Source organism: Lampris incognitus, chromosome 1, assembly GCF_029633865.1.
Source record: "Lampris incognitus isolate fLamInc1 chromosome 1, fLamInc1.hap2, whole genome shotgun sequence".
Classification (NCBI taxonomy): domain Eukaryota; kingdom Metazoa; phylum Chordata; class Actinopteri; order Lampriformes; family Lampridae; genus Lampris; species Lampris incognitus.
In genome coordinates, this window is record NC_079211.1 from 130798563 (window position 1) to 130818573 (window position 20011).

The window sequence follows — 20011 nt, forward strand, 5'->3', positions numbered from 1 at the left end:
TTAACTTCAATAGCTCAATTTGCGGTGAATATCACAAAAATTAATGTGAATAAAGTTGTTCTATACTCTTCTTGACTTCACATGACACCATTTTATTCATTTAACACTCGCCCATCAATCCAGGCGTGTCCATGATCAACACAATAGTTATTATACACTTAACCTTAAAGATGGGGGTTCATCTGTGAATGACTGAAAGAAGGGTGGTGTCAAGAAAAGACTCGGGAGATTACAGAAGGCTTCATATCAGTGTCCCCCAGTTTAAAATATGACATTACATTTAAAGCTGCAATGTCACTTAAAGGGGTTAACATGACACAATAGATAATTTAACATTTGTTGCAAAAATGCAAATCTCCTGAATTATAAATGTCTTTAAAATGACCAAAACCAGCTACCGGTGGTATTTTTAAATAAAACACAGAACTACAAGCCTCCCCTGAATGACTGTAAAGTTTTAGCGCATATGGACTACATTTCCCACAAGTCATAGCGGGGCGTCCTGACTAAACGTATCTGCAGGGGGGGGGGGGTAGAAGATCCATCCGGGTCTCGCAGATTCCTGTTTGGCGACCCGTCGCCATTACTGAAAGCTCTTTTCAAGGGACCTGAAATTTTGGACAAATTCCTTTAATTTGCACGTTTTCCAGCGTTTTGGAAAACGTCAAACGCCTTGGTTGGGGCGTGGTGTTTCCGCACTGAGAAAAAAAGACTTTTTTTTTCTTTCGGGGTCTTGGCCCCGGCACGGTGAGCTTTCGTCCTCCTCTCCCAACAGCCTCCATAACTTGAGACGCCGAAATTGTGTCTCTTGTTTTTCTCAAGTTTGTCGTGGCTGTCAAGATGTCGCCGTGATGGGGTCTCCGCGTTGGACAGAAATGAACCAGGGCCTTCGTCGCCTGCCCCGCACTCACTCCAGGTCGCTTTCACCTCCCGTTTCTCCGTTTGATGCCAAGCGTCGACGCTCTCACCCAGGAGCCCGGCCTCAGACCCTCAGCACCCCTCAGCAAGGCAAACATGGAGAAGAACACCAGCAGCAGCGCCAACAGCAGCAAGGCTCCGCCTCGTTCCAGCTCGACGGGACCGACACCTGGGGAATCTAAACCCAAAACAGGTAAAGGAGCGATTGTATGATCTAACGGTGTCATTAAACCCTGAAATGCGAAGCAGTGGCTTGTGGAGAGCGCACATGCACTCACCGCTGCCCCGTGTGGCCTCTCAGGGGCCTCTCAAGCACGGTTTGTTTACCCGACATGGATGACGACGCTGTCAAAGCATTTGAGCCCCATTACCAGAGCTTGTATAAGTAATATTGGGTTGCAACACTCGAGCTTATACCCTTTTTTTAGTCTTCGAAAGCACTCTTCATTCAGGCAGGCACACCTATGTTACATTTATTTACAGTACACCATGCTTTAATTTGCAATATGTATATGAGTGCAGTGACAAATTGGTGTGTTTTTGTTTCAATGTCAACACCCAGTTATTTGTCTGCACACCATTCTGATTAATCGTGTTAGAAATGTCACTGTTTTTTTTTAAGTTTTCCAAAATTAATTTTATTGAAAAGGATGCAAGAAGAAAACATACAAAGAAGGAAAGGCTGGTGCGACAAGAGACAGAGACAAAGCCATAATACAATACAAAAACCTATACATATACCTATAAGCACTCTTTTTAAAGCTCAAATGAGAACACTGGCCGGCGATTGCTTTGTCCAAGACCTGTTGAGATATATATATATATACAAACCCCAATTCCAATGAAGTTGGGACGTTGTGTAAAACGTGAATCAAAGCAAAATACAATGATTTGCAAATCATTTTCGACCTATATTCAATTGAATACACTACAAAGACAAGATATTTAATGTTCAAACTCATAAACTTTATTGTGTTTTGCAAATATTCACTCATTTTGAATTTGATGCCTGCAACACGTTCCAAAGAAGCTGGGACAGGGGCAACAAAAGACTGGGAAAGTTGAGGAATGCTCAAAAAACACCTGTTTGGAACATTCCACAGGTGAACAGGTCAATTGGAAACAGGTGAGTGTCATGATTGGGTATAAAAGGAGCATCCCTGAAAGGTTCAGTCGTTCACAAGCAAGGATGGGGTGAGGTTCACCACTTTGTGAACAACTGCATGAGCAAATAGTCCAACAGTTTAAGAACAATGTTTCTCAATGTACAATTGCAAGGAATTTAGGGATTTCATCATCTACAGTCCATAATATCATCAAAAGATTCAGAGAATCCGGAGAAATCTCTGCACGTAAGCGGCAAAGCCGAAAACCAACATTGAATGCCCGTGACCTTCGATCCCTCAGGCGGCACTGCATTAAAAACCGACCTCATTCTGTAAAGGATATTACCACGTGGGCTCAGGAACAATTCGGAAAACCATTGTCAGTTAACACAGTTCGTCTCTACAAGTGCAAGTTATAACTCTACCATGCAAAGCGAAAGCCATATATCAACAACACCCAGAACGCTGCTGGCTTCTCTGGGCCCGAGCTCATCTGAGATGGAATGACGCAAAGTGGAAAAGTGTGCTGTGGTCTGATGAGTCCACATTTCAAATTGTTTTTGGAAATCATGGACGTCGTGTCCTCCGGGCTAAAGAGGAAAAGGACCATCCAGATTGTTATCAACGCCAAGTCCAAAAGCCAGCATCTGTGATGGTATGGGATGAGTTAGTGCCCATGGCATGGGTAACTTGCACATCTGTGAAGGCACCATTAATGCTGAAAGGTACATACAGGTTTTGGAGCAACATATGCTGCCATCCAAGCGACGTCTTTTTCAGGGACGTCCCTGCTTATTTCAGCAAGACAATGCCAAGCCACATTCTGCACGTGTTACAACAGCGTGGCTTCGTAGTAAAAGAGTGCGGGTACTAGACTGGCCTGCCTGCTGTCCAGACCTGTCTCCCATTGAAAATGTGTGGCGCATTATGAAGGACAAAATATGACAATGGAGACTCCGGACTGTTGAGCAACTGAAGTCGTACATCAAGCAAGAATGGGAAAGAATTCCACCTACAAAGCTTCAACAATTGGTGTCCTCAGTTCCCAAACACTTATTGAGTGTTGTTAAAAGGAAAGGTGATGTAACACAGTGGTGAACATGCCCCTGTCCCAGCTTTTTTGGAACGTGTTGCAGGCATCAAATTCAAAATGAGTGAATATTTGCAAAAAACAATAAAGTTTATGAGTTTGAACATTAAATATCTTGTCTTTGTAGTGTATTCAATTGAATATTGGTCGAAAAGGATTTGCAAATCATTGTATTCTGTTTTTATTAACGTTTTACACAATGTCCCAACTTCATTGGAATTTGGGTTTGTGTATATATATAGCCTCCCCTCGTTGAGTCTTATTGAAATACATAATTCACATGCCTTGTCCATGTTAAGATCATGACCTTCCATATTACATCTTCTATAGTTCCATAATATCAGGAATCGGGAACAATTTGTCATTTCATCTTATGTTCTACGTACACAAAAGAAATGAAATTCCGTTTCCCCCAGCCCACAGCAGCGCAACACAAAAAAAACAAAAAACACATATCCAAAAACCTCTAAAAACAACACCACCAAAAACATACAAAAACAGAGAGAACAAAGCAACAAAAAAAAAAAAAAACACACAGCCAACAACACAGTTCACCCAGTGCAACACAGTCCAAAAACTCCACCGTCCAGAGAACGAACGCCAGCCAGAATGACTGTCAGAACTGGTAGTCTGCATGGGCTAGCAGTTAGCTTAGCCTGCCCCACTTCCGTGTCCTGTCAGACCGCCCTTGGTGTTTCCTCTTCAGGCGCAGCTCCAGATAGGGCCCATTGGATGCAGCAGACCAGCCTCCCTCAGCCGATCCAACGCTAGCTGTCCAGCCAGACACCTTCAACACACCTCCCCTGCACTCCACACGATGACACACGCATACGCAGACAAAAACTCTTCACAGTCGACGCTAGGCGAGGCCACCACCGAACCGCCTCGGTGTTTCCTCTCGGGCAGGGCTGAGGGCTAGCAGTTAGTTTAGCCTGCCCCACTTCTGCGTCCTGTCAGACCGGCCTCAGTGCCTCCTCCTTAGGCCCACAGGACGCAGCAGACCAAACTCTCTCAGCCAATCCAGTGTCAACTCTCCCAGCCAAGCGAAATCGACAATCAGAATAAAAACTTCACGCGATGACACAAACTTAGACGTGGACAAAGACACTGCAAAACGTCAGTCTGCGCAGTCATAATATATTATAATATAATTATGATATATTAATATTATAACATGTTAATATTATATATAATGTATTATATTATTATATATTATAAAATATGTAATATAAATATTATAATATTTATAATATTCTTAAAAAAGGAAACAGTGTACTTTATTATGCGAGAAGAGCATGGCCCATCTCCATTACTGCTGTTAGCTTTTCAGACAAGTGGTTTTCCAAAAAATCTTTGGAAATTATAACTTGCTTGACAAAGTAAAGAACAAAGATTGTTGTCATGCAGTGGTCAGGTAACACCGTTTGAGAAGGGTAAGCAGGATATAATTTACACATGTAGTCTTCTGTATTGAGTCAGCAGAAGTGGTCTACAAGAACATTACCAACACAGATGAAATATTAAATTTTCACCCATAGTACTAAAACTTTTGAAGCAGTTAGTATTTTTTTTGTTTTAATTGACTATAAGTTATATATAAGTATATCATGAATCAGGAACACTTTTATTTGTTATTTCACCTCATGTACCATATATATATCTATATATATATATTATATTTATGCTTCCCCATTGGATGTTGTGCATGACGAGGCCATAAATGGTATGTTCTTTCCCAAGTAGCTTTATTGACAGCTGATGATTACTTTTGGCATGAAGCGGGCTTGTACTGTCTTATAAAGAATTTACTTGACTCGCTGGATTATTTTGCTCCCTATTTGTTGAGCACTTTCCCTATCATTGAGTGTTTCTTTTTAACAATAGGCTTGTACTGCTATGTATTAAAACTTTTTTTCCTGCATCTGTATTGATATTCCACTCCTCATTAGTTGAGCACTTCTATCAACACACACCACACATCATTGACGGGTTCAGAAAGAAAAAAAACGCTGTGTGTGTGTGTGTGTGTGTGTATATATATATATATATATATATATATATATATATATATATAATGTGTGTGTGTATGTATGTATGTATATATATATATATATATATATATATATATATATATATATATATATATAAAATCCAGTGATTCAAGTGGGTTCTTTGTGGGATGGTGCGGGCCTGTTGCGTGCCATAAGCAATCATCAGCTGTCATCATATCTCTATATATCTCTATCTCTCTCTCTCTATATAATGTATACAAGCACAACAACCAAATGTGGAACTAATGCAAAAAATGACTTCTTCACTTTTACAAACTTTTAGCCAAATCACTAACAATGTTTGCATTCTTTATGGCCACACAAATGCTTTTCTAAGAGTTCCCACAAAATCTAGTTCACCTGTTGATCTGCCATTACTACATATTATTATGTATTATTACATATTACCTTTCTTTTCAGATGGTAAGAATAATGGAGGATCCAAGCGCTACAACCGGAAGCGTGAGCCCTCCTTTCCTAAAAGCGACAGCTTCCCAGGTCCACGTCGCACCAATTCACAGAAAAGCAAGAATTTTGACAAGAGACCCCCTCAGAGAGGTGGAGGGCGACAATATGGAGCTACAGGTGGAGGACGACGTGATGAGGTGAGCTGTTGTAACAAATAATTTTTCTCCCTCATTCATTCCTTTGATCCCCATTATTTAAAGCCACAATTAATGGGCGAGAGTAACATAGAAAATCTTTTTTTTTTCCTCCCAAGTTTCCTGGAGGTATTAATTTCAGACAGTTACTACAGTTAATGGTTCTCTATCCTCCTCTGCCTCTCCAGGTAGCAGAGACGCGCCGGGCTGAGTTTAGCCCGGCTCAGTTTGCTGGACCCAAAAAGATAAGCCTGAATCACCTGCTGAACTTCACCTTTGAACCCCGTGGGGGCAATGGTGGCATTGGAGAAGTAGGCCACTCCTGCTGGGGCCGCCGCAACAAGTGGGGCCACAAGCACAAGCCCTTCAACAAGGAGCTTTTTCTGCAGGCAAAGTAAGTAACCCCACTAGATCAGTATTTATAAACTAGTATGTTACACTGTACATACATGCGGTGCTAGACTAGTACAAGCCCAGTTTGTTGTTGGTCTACTTTGAAAGGGAGTTAATAGGGTTACATGCTGCTTTCCCACACAAACATGGGGCTCTTGGTATTGTAACCTACACTTATAAACAGGGTCAGTGCATGTGCAGATTGGCAATGGTATGATGGAAAAAAAACCTGTATTATTATAGAAAGTAATGGCACAAAATGTTTCTCCTTTTTCAGTTGCCAGTTCGTGGTGACTGATGATCAAGACTACAAGGCTCACTTTACTGACCCAGACACCCTGGTGAACTGGGACTGTGTGCAGCAAGTGGTATGTGCCTACCATGCATTCAAGTATATTTTCTTTCTCTTCACTACCACTACCACTTCTCAGTTGCATTTTTAATTCAAACAAAATTTGCTGTCAGTTCACGTGTATCAAAAAAGAAGCAGTAAATTAGGCATTGGTTAACAAATGGCAATACATCTGTGTACATTTTCAGCGTATCTACAGCCATGAGGTGCCCTCTTGTCCCATCTGCCTCTACCCTCCTGTGGCAGCTCACATCACTCGATGCGGACACATCTTCTGCTGGCCGTGCATGCTGCACTATTTATCTTTAAGTGACAAGAGCTGGTCCAAATGCCCCATATGTTATGAGGCAGTTCACACCGGTGACCTGAAAAGGCAAATAAGAAATGACTTGGAGCTACTGCCAGAATTTTACTACTTATAAAATGTCTTAAGTTGTTTGTCTAAAGTTTTATCTAAGTGTTTTGGATACAGCTTTCAAGTACTCTCATCTGTATTCTGAGTAAAAGACACATAGTAGGGTACTGGAAAAACTTACCAGGGGAAATGTTAATTGTCCATCCATTATCCAAACCGCTTATCCTGCTCTCAGGGTCGCGGGGATGCTGGAGCCTAGCCTAGCAGTTATTGGGTGACAGGCGGGGAGACACCCTGGACAAGCCGCCAAGCCATCACAGGGCTGACACACACACACACACACACACACACACACACACACACACACACACACACACATACATATATAAAATTATTATATTATCAAATCAGTCAAATTGTAAAGTCCACTTTTTTAATTATCATAATGTTGGCAATTGGTAATGAAATTACGCTCAACAATGTACCCTATTGTGTCCAATCAATACAGATATAATTCTTAGCCGATTTGAGCTAATGGCTAGTTGAGCCATTGCTGTCTATTGATTTTCAATTTGATTTGAATTGGAGTTATATAAAGTCCAATTATACAATCTAAAAATACAGGAGAGTCTTATTATATTACTGGAGTGTCTAGTGTAATACCGGGGTGACTGTAGTGTAGTGTATGTTAATTGTCAGTATCATTAATATCAATATCTTATTTTGGCTGCCATCAAATCTTAATGAGTTGTGCTTTCTTTTTGTAGCGTTGTTGCTATGGAGACCAGGCAGTATGCAGTTGGTGATCTCATCACCATGCGCCTGATGCGGAGAGAGAAAGGGGCTCTTGTGGCTATGCCAAGCTCTCAGTGGGTGAAAGTGGAAGAACCTGTTCACTTTGGAGGTGAGAAATGAGAATCTTGTTTTTATGGAAGCAAGACATTTTGAAGTTCTATGGCAGTTTGGTAATTTAAAATGAAAACATGAACTATTTTCCCATTCTTTAAAACTGATTCCCTCCATGTGCACAGCTTAAAAAAGAATGAATCATCTAAAATGAATAACTAGGCTGACAGTAGCTAAGTTGTTGTTTTTTATCTGTGGGGAGTATAAGAGGGCTGAAAAGGTAACACATCTGATTCAGCAGTGATTTCTTTGTTAAACTTACGCATCATCGTGGTTTAGAGCTGAGTCATACTATTTGTATCTGCCAAATAGGTCTGCCATTTCACTGAAGTTGCCCCACATTGTTGTTACACTGTTGGGTTGCATTAATGCTGAAACCTACTTGTGTTCTCTGCCAAATGCTATTTGTTTTCCAGACATGGCTCTTAGCCAGTACTCCAAGCTGCTGTTGGCCTCACCAGCACAGGTGCTGAGCCTAGTTTCTGAGGAGAAAGCTGCCCTGCAAGCTCAGCTCAGTCAGGAGGAAGATGCACAGGCCTGTTTCATCCAAAGTGCCCTCTGTCATTTACAGGTTAATAAATATTTACATGCGCAAATTGCATTTCAGATTTTGTGGTCTGGAGAGCGTTAAAGCAAAAAGTTATGTAGAAATGAGCAGAGACATTGAGCTGTCGTCATATTTGACATCAATCAAGTTGCACCTTGCCCTCTGAGCATTGCTACTACTACTTTCGGCTGCTCCCATTAGCGGTCACCACAGCGGATCCTCCATTTCCATCTCTTCCTGTCCTCTGCATCTTCCTCTGTCACACCAGCCACCTGCATGTCCTCTCTCACCGTATCCATAAACCTCCTCTTTGGCCTTTCTCTTTTCCTCTTCCCTGGCAGCTCCACATTCAGCATCCTTCTCCCAGTATATCCAGCATCTCTCCTCCACGCATTTCCAAGCCATTTCAATCTTGCCTCTCTTGCTTTGTCTCCAAACCGTCCAACCTGAGCTGTCCCTCTAATATGCTCGTTCCTAATCCTGTCCTTCTTTGTCACTCCCCATCAAAATCTTAGCATCTTCAACCCTGCCACCTCCAGCTCCGCCTCCTGTCTTTTCATCAGTGCCACTGTCTCCAAACCATATAACATAGCTGGTCTCACAACCATCTTGTAAACTCTCTGAGTATGACACTGGTGCTTAATTGTTTTCTGTCTTACTGCGAATGGCGTCTTGTACTGGTTTAGCTTCATAGAGCATTCGCTAATCTACAGAGTGAAGGCACTATAGCTGTGCTAAATATAAATAATATGTTGCGTCTATTCCTTGGTAGTAAAACAAACCAAGGTTCTTCTTCCAGGGGTGGGTTCAAGGAGTATTTTTTTTCAGAGTTAGAGTCAACCAAATGTGTGCCTCCGGCCCTGGAATGTCCCATTACACAACTTTGGAGAAACCAGAGAATTTCCCTAGACCTTTGAATCTACAGAACTGTTAAGGTCTGTTGCTTCAAGACTACAAAAATATTAAGTACATGGGGCGTCCGGGTAGCATGGCAGTCTATTCTGTTGCCTACCAACACGGGGATCACCGGTTCAAATCCTCATGTTACCTCTGGCTTGGTCAGGCGTCCCTACAGACACAATTGGCTGTATCTATTGGTGGGAAGCCAGATGTAGGTATGTGTCCTGGTCACTGCACTAGTGCCTCCTCTGGTCGGTCGGGGTGTCTGTTGGGGGGGTAGGGGGAGCTGGGGGAAATAGCGTGATCCTCCCACACACTACGTCCCCCTGGTGAAACTCCTCACTGGCAGGTGAAAAGCGGCTGGCGACTCCACATGTATCGGAGGAGGCATGTGGTAGTCTGCAGCCCTCCTCAGATCGGCAGAGGGGGTGGAGCAGCAACCGAGATGGCTTGGAAGAGTGGGGGAATTGGCCAGATACAATTGGGGAGAAAAAGGGGGGGTGGGGGGGATTATATATATATATATATATATATATATATATATATATATATATATATATATATATATATACACTACCGTTCAAAAGTTTGGGATCACCCAAGCAATTTTGTGTTTTCCATGAAAAGTCACACTTATTCACCACCATATGTTGTGAAATGAATAGAAAATAGAGTCAAGACATTGACAAGGTTAGAAATAATGATTTGTATTTGAAATAAGATTTTTTTTACATCAAACTTTGCTTTCGTCAAAGAATCCTCCATTTGCAGCAATTACAGCATTGCAGACCTTTGGCATTCTAGCTGTTAATTTGTTGAGGTAATCTGGAGAAATTGCACCCCACGCTTCCAGAAGCAGCTCCCACAAGTTGGATTGGTTGGATGGGCATTTCTTTGAGCAGATTGAGTTTCTGGAGCATCACATTTGTGGGGTCAATTAAACGCTCAAAATGGCCAGAAAAAGAGAACTTTCATCTGAAACTCGACAGTCTATTCTTGTTCTTAGAAATGAAGGCTATTCCATGCGAGAAATTGCTAAGAAATTGAAGATTTCCTACACCGGTGTGTACTACTCCCTTCAGAGGACAGCACAAACAGGCTCTAACCAGAGTAGAAAAAGAAGTGGGAGGCCGCGTTGCACAACTGAGCAAGAAGATAAGTACATTAGAGTCTCTAGTTTGAGAAACAGACGCCTCACAGGTCCCCAACTGGCATCTTCATTAAATAGTACCTGTTAGAGCCTGTTTGTGCTGTCCTCTGAAGGGAGTAGTACACACCGGTGTAGGAAATCTTCAATTTCTTAGCAATTTCTCGCATGGAATAGCCTTCATTTCTAAGAACAAGAATAGACTGTCGAGTTTCAGATGAAAGTTCTCTTTTTCTGGCCATTTTGAGCGTTTAATTGACCCCACAAATGTGATGCTCCAGAAACTCAATCTGCTCAAAGAAATGCCCATCCAACCAATCCAACTTGTGGGAGCTGCTTCTGGAAGCGTGGGGTGCAATTTCTCCAGATTACCTCAACAAATTAACAGCTAGAATGCCAAAGGTCTGCAATGCTGTAATTGCTGCAAATGGAGGATTCTTTGACGAAAGCAAAGTTTGATGTAAAAAAAATCTTATTTCAAATACAAATCATTATTTCTAACCTTGTCAATGTCTTGACTCTATTTTCTATTCATTTCACAACATATGGTGGTGAATAAGTATGACTTTTCATGGAAAACACGAAATTGTTTGGGTGATCCCAAACTTTTGAACGGTAGTGTATATATATATATATATATATATATATATATATATATATATATAAATCCGGTGATTCAAGTAAATTCTTTGAGACAGTACAAGCCTGTTTCATGCCATATGCAATTATCAGCAAGCAGTTATCAGCTGTTGATTGACATGTGTCCAAACAGCATCTGTAAATGCATCTGATGACAGTTGATGATTGCTTATGGCATGAAACAGGCTTGTACTGTCTCATAAAGAATTTACTTGACTCAATGGATTATTTTGCTCCTTATTTGTTAAGCACTTTCCCTACCGTTGAGTGTTTCTTTTAACAAAGTTTTATATATATATATCGGCCCTGTGATAGCCTTGCGGCCTGTCCAGGGTGTCTCCCTGCCTGCCGCCCAGTGACTGCTGGAATAGGCTCCAGCATCCCTGCGACCCTGAGAGCAGGATAAGTGGTTAAGATAATGTTGGATGGATATATATATATAACTTTGTTAGAGTTAGGGTTTTATTATATATAGTATATATATATTGTGGCAGGAGACGAAGGCGAGTTTGAACTTTATTCCTCAGCTCCAAAACCAAGCTGAAACAGGAACAACCTTGCACCAGAGAGCCCGGGAACGTAAACCACACCCCAGCTCACAGCCCTGCTGGGTGAGAGGCATAACCCCTAGGGTCCGCCACTATATATATGTATATATAAACAAATACCAGCCCCCTTCCCCCATTGGACTTTTAGCAATCACGTGTTTTTGAATTTTTTTTAATGTCGCACCTCTCCCTTCCCTATTGGATGTTGTGCACATGATGTGCATGACGAGGCAGTAAATGGTATGTCCTTTCCCATGTAGCTTTATTAACAGCTGATGATTGCTTATGACATGAAACAGGCTTGTACTGTCTCATAAAGAATTTACTTGATTCACTGGACTATTTTGCTCCTTATTTGTTGAGCACTTTCCCTACCATTGAGTGTTTCTTTTAACAAAGTTATGTGTGTGTGTGTGTATGTATGTATGTATGTATGTGTATGTGTATATATAATATATACACACACACACACCACACGTTAAGGGACCTGGGTTTGTTTATCATTCATGAAATACCATACCATACATGGTGTTGAGCTCATCTTCATTATCTGGGATGATAACATTTAACACTAGAATGACCGGGATTTCACGCCTACCTAAAACAACCATGGGCCGTCAAAATGACCACCGGTTTTTAAACTCTATATTCTGTCAAGATAAATACCCAATTGAGATATTAATGCATTGCATATGTTAGTATGTCTGTTAAGAAACGACTGACACCAAAATTAACATTTAACAACTCTAATACTATTTTTCAAACAAATCACCGCTGTCAAACTCTTGTAAATACTGCAACGTGTCGGTGGTAGTCATGGTGCGTCTTAAACGGCAGGTGTACTCAGACATGTTGGCAGTAATCAAAAATCAAGATTCGACTATTATTCAGCACTGGAGAACGCTAATGTGTTTCTAGGACAGAGCAATGAACTTCATGAAGGAAATGACACAACCAACACACACGTCATAAATAATGACATGACATGCATGATGACATGTAAATTATGAGCCATCTTTTTGACCGCTCATGGTCGTTTCAGGTAGATCTTATCATAACTTTTTTTTTTTGGTCCAATTGATCTAAAACTAATTTTAATGCAAATATATGCAATTGTAGGAGCATTCAGGAAGTAGCAGGTCTGTATCTTTTTTCCCCCCCACAAAGTTATTAAACTTTGAAAACAAAACTGTCAAAATGGCAGCCTTGGTCATTCTAGTGTTAACCAGCAAAACAGATGGCAATGAGCAAAAATAACGAAAGATGACAATAAAAAGTAGCTGACAAATGTTTCCCATGTTAGAATTTTTATCAGTATTCTTTACTACAGTCCCAGCACCTGAAAATCTGTGAATATCTTGCATAACATCTACATAAATACACTCTATGTGATGGACTTTGTCACACACAATGGATTGACACTGAAACACTGGCCATTATGCAAACTTCTATCTGTCCCTCTGGTTTAGGAGCGAGAGGAAGCTTTGTTGAAGCAACAGAGGCCAAGCACTGGTCACAGCCTTGACCTGTCCTCTCTAACTCTGGAAGAGTCTCGTGTTGATGAGGTGGTGACCACCACCCTCAGCAGCACTAAGGTCAGTCTAGGAAACCATCTGCCATACTTGGCTTGAATTCCAAATTGACAGTAAATCGACAAATTGTGTTTTATTCTGTACACGCATCCATTGCACATCTGTCCGTCTTGGGAGAGAGAGCTCTCTCCTCTGTTGCTCTCCCTGAGGTTTCTTCTTATTTTATTTCACCCTGTTAAAGGTTTTTTTTTTAGGGAGTTGTTCCTTACCCAAGGACAGGATGTATTGCTGTAAAGCCTCCTGAGGCAAATTTGTGATATTGGGCTATACATATATGGCATTACTAAGCAAAGACTGGATTTCATTTAATTTTGTTTCAAAAGCATTCCAGTCTCCTTGTGTTTTGGTGCTGTTGATTTTACCACTGAGTACGAAGTACCTCATTTTCATTGCTTTCTAGTATGTGCTACAATACTCTTCTGCGTTTGACGATGAGGTGGCAGAGCCCCCAGAGGATTCTGCTGGAGAGCAGCCAGAGTTCCCTGAAGGCATCCTCGAAAGTGTGCTTGAGGAACCTCCCGAGGCTGTTGTGGATGCGGCCCAAGAGCCCCAGCTGACTGAGGTGAACCATCACAGCCACGTAGAGCCAAGCCGCCTGCCAGCCAATGTGGAGCATGGACCCTACTACTATTTTTACCAAGGTAGGAAATCCCTCAGCACAGCTCACTGCCTGGTGTCATGTGGAGGACTCCTGGTGCTGTAGAAGCAGTCAAAGAGACTGCTATATTAAAACTATTTTCAGGGCCTGTAATGTTTGGAGAAAGTGTATAGTTCTATAAAGTTGCAGAAATGTCTTTACAAACCTTTATTCCTTGACAATCTGATTCTACTGCTGACAGTGTTGAATGTTGAGCTTGTCTGCAAGAAGAAGGATGTGTAACTATGAATGATTGATAACACAAATGACAGATTTCCCGATTGCATAGATCCAAAGCTATGACAACTGCTAGCCAAAATGAGACCTAGGGGACACTTGGGTTAGATATTTAACACGAACAAGTAACATTTACACTGACCTATATTAATCATAAGAAGTATGTTCAATATGTAAAGAGAGTTGTAATTAAATCAAACTCTGTCTTCTTAACGTCAAAGCTTCATTTATCATTTACCCCATATCTTTCAATCGGTCTCCCCCACTAGCTGAGGACTGCCAGCAGATGTTCCTGCACCCTGTGAATGTACGCTGTCTGTTACGTGAATATGGCAGCTTGGAAGCCAGCCCCAGTTCTATCACTGCCACAGTGGTGGAAATAGAGGGACACACAGTCACTGAAGTAAGAAACTGAAAATCATTGATCATAGTTTGTAGGGCTGACCCCAAATAATTGACCAAACGCTAGTTGATGAGAAGAGTCTTAGTCAACTAAGTTTTCATTGATCACAGTCGCGCGGGGGGGGGGGGCCTGTATGAATAGTATGGGGGCTTTTAATTTGAAAAGATGAACATAGGAGGTGGCGATACTTTGCCAGTCTGGGATAGACATTCACGTGTACACAGCTGGTACATGCGGTTATTAGACTGTTGGGCAGAAAAGTGTGGGATAAACGGCTGTTTTATTTATCATTTGTTTTATAAAGTTGTTGTGTTGGTGTTACAAGTTCATAAATTGTGTGATATTATACTATGTTGAAAATTAACAGTCGGTCTCTTATCAGTCTCCTTGCTGGTTGTTTCAACAGATTCAGATTCATTAACACTTTTGCCAGTGTCGTTAACAGGTGGCTCTCTTCGTGTGTACACTTGTAAAATTTATTTTAAAGGCTTATTATTAAGGTTTTGTATTTCTCTGCAATGTAGCAGAGTGTTAAAAATGTTACTTGTAACATTCTTTTTCAGCCCTGGAACTCAAAACCATTATCTGATGCCCCCCCCCCCCCCAAAAAAAAATATTTAAATAATTAAACACCATAAACATGTGATGACTAGTTGAGTAATGGCTTGAACTAATGACTACTGGTTGACTGGAAAACTCTTTGGTCGGGGGCAGACCTAATAGTTTGTTAAAAGTCTAATTTTTCTTTTGTTATTCATCATGTAAAGTATAAAGTGACTGTTACTGTTTTTGTTGCTACGGTTGATAATCAATATTGCAAGTTTTCCCTTTGGATGTGTTTTTACCTCCACCAGACAAAAAACTGGAGAGGATTGTGTGTGTGTGTGTCTCTCTCTCTCCGCGGCTAATCTTGCATACTACTGGACCCATCAGCCTAAAAATGTTTTGTGCACAGTTGTGACTGTATAATGGAGAACCTCTTGGGGTTGCGGTGATTAAAAAGCTTCAAAAAACGTTTATTCTCACTATCACCGCTCCTTCTCCTCAGTCACTCTCTAGCTCGCTCGACCAACGCTGCTTCCTGTCGCTGGCCGCTCTGGGTCAACCGTGGGCATGCGCGACTCACATCTACGGTTGAGTCAGATCGGGCAGAGATAGTATCAAAGCCAAAGCATTATGTATTCGGGTAAAAAGATTTGCCTGATTCACCTTGCTGCCACACAGAAGTGCCATAGTCACCAATGTTAAAACTCTGGTATAAAAATGCAAATTTCAAGAGTAGGATTAATCACAGTCACAGCTGCAAATCATCTCAGTAGTTACAATAACACATTTCCCTTGGCTGAGCTATGAATGAAAGTCCATCAGCAGAGCAGCCATTCGCCTTGATTCATTTTATATCATGAAAACCGCAATGGTTAAACACATTTGAAGTCTTTTAATAATGGCTTTGAAATTATGATAGCCTGATCTGTCATTTCATGTCAGTTTTGGTCGCTTTCATGTGAGGGTCCGCCAAGGAGGCTGTGCATTTATAGACTGACAGGAAAAACTTTTTTATTAGGTAGATGTCTTAGCTTGATTATAACGTAGATTTTTTTAGCTTGAGCGCTGCATATTACAAACTTTTTTCCCCCCATATTTCTTGTTCAATCGATTTGGGTACTGCACAAAAGTGTTATAGTGGCAGGAAAAACAATGTTTTCTCTGCCCATGTGTGCGTGTATGGATAAGGGGAGTTTCGTATGCCTGGCGGAGATCTGCACTCTACTGAGTGCACTCCTCTAGTTTTATTTTTGGGACTACTTCTGCTATTTGGTTCTGTTCTCAGGAAATCCGCAGAAGACATCGCTATCTAGCCCACCTGCCACTCACATGTGAGTTTAGCATCTGTGAGCTAGCCCTGCAGCCCCCCATTCTGTCCAAAGAAACTCTGGACACTTTTGCAGGTCAGTATGCACTATAAATATGAATTCACTTTTTGACCGTTTTTATTGGATCGTAATTATTTTTTCAAATTTGGTAAAAATGTCTTTTCAACATTTAGATGAACTTGAGAAAAGAAAGCGCCTGAGACAGAAGAAAGCAAGGGATGAGAAACGCAGGGAAAAGCGCATTGAAATTGAGGAGAACAAGAAGCAGGGTAAATGTAAGTATGGCCAGAGGTTTTACTATGTACGCTATTAATGAGGCCTTTGAACAAATGTGTACATCTTGCAAACTGAGTCGTCTTAACCTGTTAATGTATTTGAAATCATTTCTGCCCTCAGACCCAGAGGTGCATATCGGGCTGGAGAACCTTCAGCAATTCCCAGCATTTGGTTCACCTCCTAATAATACCTGTCCCCTGATCCAGCCAGATGTCACACTGGCCCCTCCCTCACCACTCAGTTGCAGCCCCGCTTCTGGTGAGAGCAGCTTAAACCAGCCATTGTTCTTTATTTGTCAGTGCTATAATTTAGCTTCTAAACTTTTGACAGTGTTAATTGTTGACACATTGAAGTATCTACACATTGTGCATTGAGCTGCTCTTCTTTGTGGTTTCAGGTGGAATGATGTTTCCTTGCCTGAATGGGCAAAACTCCTCATTTGTGGTTGGTAGTGTGGAGGATGACTCTCACTGCATGTCCTTTGCACAGGTATCTGTGACAAACTTGCCTGCTCTTGAATATATTGTTAATTTCTATTGCCTTGGACACAAGAGTAATGCATTGTTTTACCACTGCAGCCAGTGATCAATTACTTTGTTGCTTCTTTTTAGATGCTAAGAGATGGTAAGGCCAGAGTTGATGTTGGGCCCAGGATCACTCCAAAGAAAGGTAGTGCATGTGTATATATTATACTGACTGGTAAAATAACACTCAACTTATTTGAAGTATGCCCCATGAACTTGTTCCCTTTATTGTGACTGGTGTAAGAAGAATTTTATGCAGATTTTTTTACAACAAATTTTAATGTCGATTGATGTGTATGTGTGCAGGTCATGTGCTTGTGTTGTTGGATGAATATGGCATGCACTGTTGACTGAAAGAATTTTGATATTGGAATAGAGTGATTACTGGATTATCGGTTGTTGTTATTATTTAATTCTCTGTATCATGATTTTACCACACTTGGTGGGCAGAAATTCTCTGAATGGATGGAGAAGGCTACATTGTATTTCAAATTTTCTAGATAAGCTTCTGGCTCCGCCGGCAGCAGACAGTGATGGAGAGAGTGATGGGTCAGACCGTATCCCGGTGCCTAGCTTCCAGAACTCTTTCAGCCAAGCCTTTGAGGAGGCCCTTCTGCAGCTGGACCATGGTCCAACTTCTTCTCCACAGCCTGTAGTTGTCCCTGGTCAGTCTTGAGTGTGTCTACTTCATTGAGCACAGTTGGAACAATGGCTTTTTTCCTTATTTGTATTCAAACTTTAACTAATTTCACTCATTTTGTTTTTCTTTTTTAGATGAAAAAGGAGGAAAGAAGAAAAAGAAAAAGCAGAAACTTTTGTTCAGCACATCCATGGTTCACACGAAGTAGACAACACTGAAGTTTATAATCTTCATTTACCATCTGTTTAAGTTGATTATCTACCATTGCCCCATTTTTTATATTGGCGGGAAACTATAACCAATGGAGATGGGTTTTAGTATGTAGCCAACGTTTGCTACATTAAAGCTGCTTTAATCACTGTTTTATGCTTTATCCGCTCTGATGATCCATTGGTGGGATTCATGCCATTAAGCTTAATTCAAATAGAGTACAACTGACCTAATAATTTGCAGTAACGTTATATACATAGAAGGCCAAGAAGTAAGAGGGCCATTTCACCTTGTAAAGGTGGAAGATAAAATCACTAAAATGTTATCACGGTATCAAGCTACAGGCCCATGGGGCGTCTGGGAAGCGTAGCGGTCTATTCCGTTGCCTACCAACACGAGGATCACTGGTTCGAATCCCCGTGTTACCTCCGGCTTGGTTGGGCGTCCCTAAAGACACAATTGGCCGTGCCTGTGGGTGGGAAGCCGGATGTGGGTATGTGTCCTGGTCGCTGCACTCACGCCGCCTCTGGTCGGTCAGGGCGCCTGTTTGGGGGGGGAGGGGGAACTGAGGGGAATAGCGTGATCCTCCCACGCACTACGTCCCCCTGGCAAAACTCCTTACTGTAAGGTGAAAAGAAGCAGCTGGCGACTCCATATGTATCGGAGGAGGCATATGGTAGTGTGCAGCCCTCCCCGGCTCGGCAATGGGGGTGGAGCAGTGACCGAGACGGCTCGGAAGAGTGGGGTAATTGGCCGGGTACAATTGGGGAGAAAAAGGGGGGGAAATCCAAAAAAAAAGCTACAGGCTCATAATGTGTTGCAGAATATGATAATGGCTTCCAATGGAGATGCTTAGATACCTTGCTCACTTCAGTTATGGTTGATGAGCATTGCCTGGGTTCCATATGGATGACCCAGAATTTAGGCTGCAGGGTTCACAAGGGTAATGTTGGGAAAGATGTTTTGCGGGTGCTTTTGTATTTGAGTAGCAGTCAGCCAGCTGCATCTGCATTACACCCTCTGAACTCTTCCAAGATACTCTTTGCCCAGTGATCAAACATTGTTCATATTGACATTCCTTCTTATAAAAATATATAGTTTATTACAGAAGAACCTAAGCTAACATACTATCACCTCCCAAAATGAAAGAGATTACTTTGGGGGTAGTTGCTTTGAAAGGAAAGCCCTTTGAAATATTTTCAAACATGTCAGTCAACTTTGATCTCATACCATTATTAGGATGTAAAAGCAGTATTGTTTTAAGGAGATTTAAGACTGTGGGTTGAGCACAAGTATATTCTGCCTGGTTAAAGTGCAAATATGCACTTTGATCTCTTTAATTCTCATATTTTCATTGCGTCATCTCACCTATTGTAGAAATCTAAACATTACCCTGATCTGAGTTCAGTGTTGCAAAACGTGTGAAACTAAAACTTTGCTGACATGTAAGGTTTGCTTGTTCAACAGAAAAAAAGTAAAGTTGGGGTGTAAAGATTTAGACGTTTTGTTTGAGGGTTCTTATGTTCACCTTTAATTTTGAACAGGTCTGTTGGCTAGTGATTGTAACTAGCCTTTTGAACGAATAAAGAATTATGCACAATCAAGAAAGTGACTTTCATTGTGGCTACAATACCAACGTTTGAAGACAAGTGACAAGGATTTTTTTTAAAAGCATTTATAATGTAAATCTGCTCATACTGTTTAATTTTGTCCACGTGAGGGCAACCTTAAACAAACCATGCTCTCCAGTAAAGGCGAAAAATGTGTTAATCCGTCTATGTGCGGTTATAGGGTGTAAAATGTTTCCAATTCCAAATAAAAAAAAGTGCACTTTTCTGATCAAAAATCAAATTTTAACCTTTTATTCTGCGAATTGGGTCGTTCATGTTGTGATATTGTTACAGGTGACCATGAACCAATCGCATTATCCCATTGCCCTCTTCAATTGCGAGCTAACCAGGCTTGCGCTGAGCACTAGCTTTGCCAACAAGGAGCGCAACCTTACACGGGATACCGCAGTCGGTTGGCTAGCTAACTAAACTGGCTAAGTTAGCGAGTATGTTA

The 20011-nt window shown here is 41.4% G+C and overlaps 1 protein-coding gene across 1 annotated transcript; it reads left to right on the top strand.

Annotated features, from left to right (window-relative positions):
* The first annotated feature begins 112 nt into the window (after nt 1–112).
* On the top strand, nt 113–19555 carry rnf10 (ring finger protein 10). The gene is made up of 17 exons (XM_056289278.1): nt 113–1111; nt 5586–5770; nt 5956–6161; nt 6438–6528; nt 6701–6885; nt 7635–7771; nt 8190–8344; nt 13024–13149; nt 13547–13787; nt 14290–14423; nt 16255–16372; nt 16471–16572; nt 16694–16831; nt 16971–17062; nt 17185–17242; nt 17598–17762; nt 17872–19555. Exons 1-17 carry the CDS (start codon nt 946–948, stop codon nt 17943–17945), a joined length of 2373 nt encoding a protein of 790 aa, XP_056145253.1. The 5' UTR covers nt 113–945; the 3' UTR covers nt 17946–19555.
* Nucleotides 19556–20011: the final 456 nt, after the last annotated feature.

Excerpts from the sequence above, each read along its gene's own strand:
- rnf10 (XM_056289278.1), top strand. The coding sequence starts at position 946 with ATGCCAAGCGTCGACGCTCTCACCCAGGAGCCCGGCCTCAGACCCTCA. Across the intron at positions 6,886-7,634 it reads CACACCGGTGACCTGAAAAG|CGTTGTTGCTATGGAGACCA; the intron begins GCAAATAAGAAA and ends TTCTTTTTGTAG. Across the intron at positions 17,243-17,597 it reads CAGGATCACTCCAAAGAAAG|ATAAGCTTCTGGCTCCGCCG; the intron begins GTAGTGCATGTG and ends CAAATTTTCTAG.